Consider the following 3,764-nt stretch of genomic DNA (forward strand, 5'->3'; position numbering starts at 1 on the left):
CTACGCATTGCACACTGGCTCAGCTTTGGCCATCAGCGGGTCCCTTTTGGGGGAGCCAGCTGCGTCCCACTTCTGACAGAAGCCGTCCCTGCTGCTCCCCTTCATGGCCTTGCCATGTCAACCCAATACACTTCCCTGCTCAGCATTGCTCTGCCCGGTGCCGGTTGCTGAGGGTTTTATTTGTTTATTTTTTTGGAGGGGTAAACGCTTTACAAGGGAGGGCAGTGATAGGAGAAGGGGTGACGGTTCTACGCTAAAAGGGGGTAGATTTAGATCAGACTTGAGGAAGAAATTCTTTGCTCAGAGGGTGGTGAAGCACTGCCATGGGTTGCTCAGAGAAGCTGTGGATTCCCCTTCCCTGGAAGCGGACAAGACCAGGTTGGATGGAGCTTTGGGCCTCCTGACATAGTGGAAACTGTTCATGCCCATGGCGGGGCATGGTGGGAGGGGCGGTGTGACTGGATGGTCGTGAGGGTCCCTTCCAACCCAAACCATTCTGTGATTCTATGGTTCCAAGGTGGTGTCCAGCAGGACCCCAGACCCTTCCCAGCAAAGCACTTATCCCCAGCTGGACAGCTCCCAGCAAGTGCTGCTTCCTGGGGTCGTTCCTGCTCAGGTGCAGGACTTTGCCCTTCACCTCGTTGAACTTCTTGGGGTTCCTGCCTTGGCCGGACACAGCGTAGCTGCAGATGTGCAGGCCTGGAAATGGGTAGCAGGTGTTTTTGGGGAAGCAACTCAATAGTGCCTTGTACGTGGGGAAAAAGCACGCCAGCGCCAACACCCCAGCTGGCCCTGCAAAGGGCTGCATCGACGTACCCTTCTCCCACCTGTCTGAACCCATTGGCCTTCGGGTCCAGCGGACACACGAGGAAGCGGTGGGAGTATCAGGAGGAAAAGGGGGAGAAAGCAGCGAGGGTAGGGACAGGGACACCAAGTGTGTTGTTACAAATACTCAGACATTTTCTGCAGTTTTCATGGCTTTATTTGCTTTGTCTAAAAGCCTTAGACTGCTGTGAGCCTCCCTGTTCCCCCCTCCCCCCCCGGTTGCCGGCGTGTGCCCCATCTGCTGGCCCAGCCCCAGCTTGGCCAGCTCCTGGGGCACTGTCCTAGTGTCGCCGGCGGGGTGGCCTCTTTGCGGGTGGGGCAGAGTCCTGGCAAGTGGGGGCCCTCCTCTTTGCAGCTCGCCGGGGCCCCCTGCGTCTTTGGTCCCTGCCCTGGCCGGCAGTGGAGGGACCGGCCACAGCCTCCTCTGGTTCCTCCGCTGGCACTTGTTGATTTCTAGGCTCAGGAACCGGGACGGATGGAAGGCGGCTCGGTCTCCCGTGGAAGGCAGCATTTGAGGTCCCAGGGAGCTCCTCTGCGTTGGTTCCCTCCGAGCTCTCTGGGCCAGCTGATGGTGTCCCCACCGATGTGGCAGTGTGGCTGGGGACTGCTGCAGGGCTGCCCCCCTGTCCTCCGGCAGCGCGGGAGGCCCCCAGGCCCAGGATGTTTTGGGCCTCCCCGCTGCACCGCTGCACGGCGGTGGCAATGAGCCGCTGCACGAAGCCGGCCGTCTGCCTTCCCAGGGAGGTCCTCAGGAGCAGGGTGAGGGCCCCCTCGTCCAGGCCAAAGAAGCGCAGGCCTGAGATGACGTTGCGCTGCGCTTCTGAGGCTGCCCTGCCGTCATCCCCGAGGAGCTGCCCCAGCTCGTGGCGCAGCCAGGGCAGCAGGGGCTGGAGCACAGCAGGGTACAGCCGGAACAGGGACGCCCAGGCGAAGGGGTGGAGGCCGCCCACAGCGGCTGTGGGCACTGGGCCTGCAGCCTCTGGTCGGGAGGCTGGGTGGGCAGGAGTTCCGTCTGCCTGCTGGGTGGTGACCGGTGCCTCCGCAGGTGGTGGGATGACGAGCTCCTTGAACCTGTTGTCTGCCCGCACCGAGTGCACGATGGAGCTCACCCTCCTCTTGCAGAGGGGGCACTCGGGCTTGCTCTCAGCCCACCGCTGGATGCATTCAAAGCAGAAGCGGTGGAGGCATGGCACCACATAGCTGGGGTTCACCCAGCTGTCCAGACAGATGGGACAGCGGGTGTCCAGCGCCGTGGCCATGCTCTCCACCTGCTGAGGTGAGCTGGGGAGAACTGGCGATGACGAGCCGCTCCCTCTCACCGGCGCTGCAGCAGCAGGTGTCACGCTGCAAAAGGCAGAGAAGAGGCCATGGTCATCGGCTGAGCCAGGGGCGGCTGGAAGAGTTGTGCAGGTCCCCCAAGGAGGAAACCCTTCCAGCTGCCCAGGGCCCAGGGGAAGGTGTCCCCACCGCGCTCACCTCTGCTGCCGCGAGCACTCCTCCTGGGTCTCCCGACGGCCCGAACGAGGCAGGGCCGCGGAAGAAGCTCCGATGGCTCTGGGAAGGGCACTGAGAGCTGCTGCAGCAACTCCCAGAGCACGACACCAGCACCAAGGCCAACCTTGCTCCTCACTCCAGACCTCGCGTAAACGCTCAGCTGGAGTGCGGGCACTAGCCGGCGGGGTGGGACTCTGCGCCCGCATATGAGCAGCGAGGGCCACGCAGTCACAATCCGTCGCTCCAGGCTCTCACAGTGCGTCGCTCGGAGCCATCACAATGGGCCGTCCTGCCCCGCAGCGCTCGCTCTGGCAGCGCTCTGGCCCCAGCACATGCGTCTGTGTCTAGCACAATGTCACTTACCACTCTGCCCAACAAAATGTTTGCCTTCATCTTGGCGTTGGTGTTATCCACCAGTCACTGCAGCCTTGGCCGTGTCTTCCCAGTGCACCATCAGATCACCCTGGCCATGGCAGACACATCCGGGCCCATAAAGCAAGAGCGTCCATTCCATAAAACCTCGTGCCTGCCTTTGAAGCTGCACGACACAGTCCTCACACTGCTCTTGCTACACTCCAGCACAGCTGGCCAGCCCTCGCGTTGCCCTGGTTCTCCCCACAGCAGGCTAATGGCAGCCCTTGCCTTGCCCTCAGGAATCTCCTTGATTTTGACCCTCTCTGGAGGGAGCAGGGCGTTCCCCTCTGCTTAGCACCCATCAGGCCTCATCTGGGCATCGTGTCCTCTTTGGGGTCCTGGGCGGGAGAGACATCGACAAGCTGGAGGAATTCAGGGGAGAGCACTGATGCGGTGGGGCTGGAGCACTCGCCCCGTGAGGAGGGTGTGGGACCGGGACTGGTTCAGCATGGAGCAGAGTACGCTTAGGGGCACAACGTGGAGCCTGTGGGAATGGGATGACTGCAACGGGGACGAGATCTTCCCAGCAGTAGCTGGCAGGAGGAGCGGAGGCAGATCTGGGCCTGGAGAAGTCCAGGCTGGTGATAGGGAAAAACAGAGAAGTCCTCCCAGGGTTCCAAAGGACACTCAAGAAGTCCTGTCAGGCTTAGGAGTGGGTTTTCTAGCAAGGTGGTGTCACCCCTGAGCATGGAGGTTTTCCTGACCCGAGTGGAGCCAGCCCAGAGCACAAGGGTCACAAGCCTGCAAAGGGACACATGCGGAAGTCCAGGGAGGGAAAGCGTCGCCAGTGTGAAATGGAGACAGGGTTTCCAAATGAGCTCATTGCAGCCAAAGCAAGACGCAGAGGCCGTACAGATGCAGAAGGCCCAGCCCCGTTGGGCTCTCTCCTCAGGGCCAGAGCCCCTGCGCGAGCACACTTCCCTTCTCTGTGGGGTTCAGAGCAGGGCTTTCGAGCCCTGTAGGAGCAGAGGGCCAGGTGCCGTGGTGCTTGATTTAGGGAAAGGGCAACATAAAAAGCCATGGTTTCACAC

General features: G+C 61.5%; 1 protein-coding gene across 1 annotated transcript; it reads right to left on the minus strand.

Moving 5' to 3' along the window:
- Positions 1–230: 230 nt before the first annotated feature.
- On the minus strand, positions 231–3,126 carry LOC136789026 (E3 ubiquitin-protein ligase Topors-like). Its single transcript, XM_066988297.1, has 2 exons — positions 2,302–3,126; positions 231–2,169 (listed from the first exon to the last, which is right to left on the minus strand). Exons 1-2 carry the CDS (start codon positions 2,523–2,525, stop codon positions 1,107–1,109), a joined length of 1,287 nt encoding a protein of 428 aa, XP_066844398.1. The 5' UTR covers positions 2,526–3,126; the 3' UTR covers positions 231–1,106.
- Between the last annotated feature and the right edge of the window lie 638 nt (positions 3,127–3,764).

The sequence above is a fragment of the Anser cygnoides genome, chromosome Z (assembly GCF_040182565.1).
Source record: "Anser cygnoides isolate HZ-2024a breed goose chromosome Z, Taihu_goose_T2T_genome, whole genome shotgun sequence".
In the NCBI taxonomy this organism is placed as follows: Eukaryota; Metazoa; Chordata; class Aves; order Anseriformes; family Anatidae; genus Anser; species Anser cygnoides.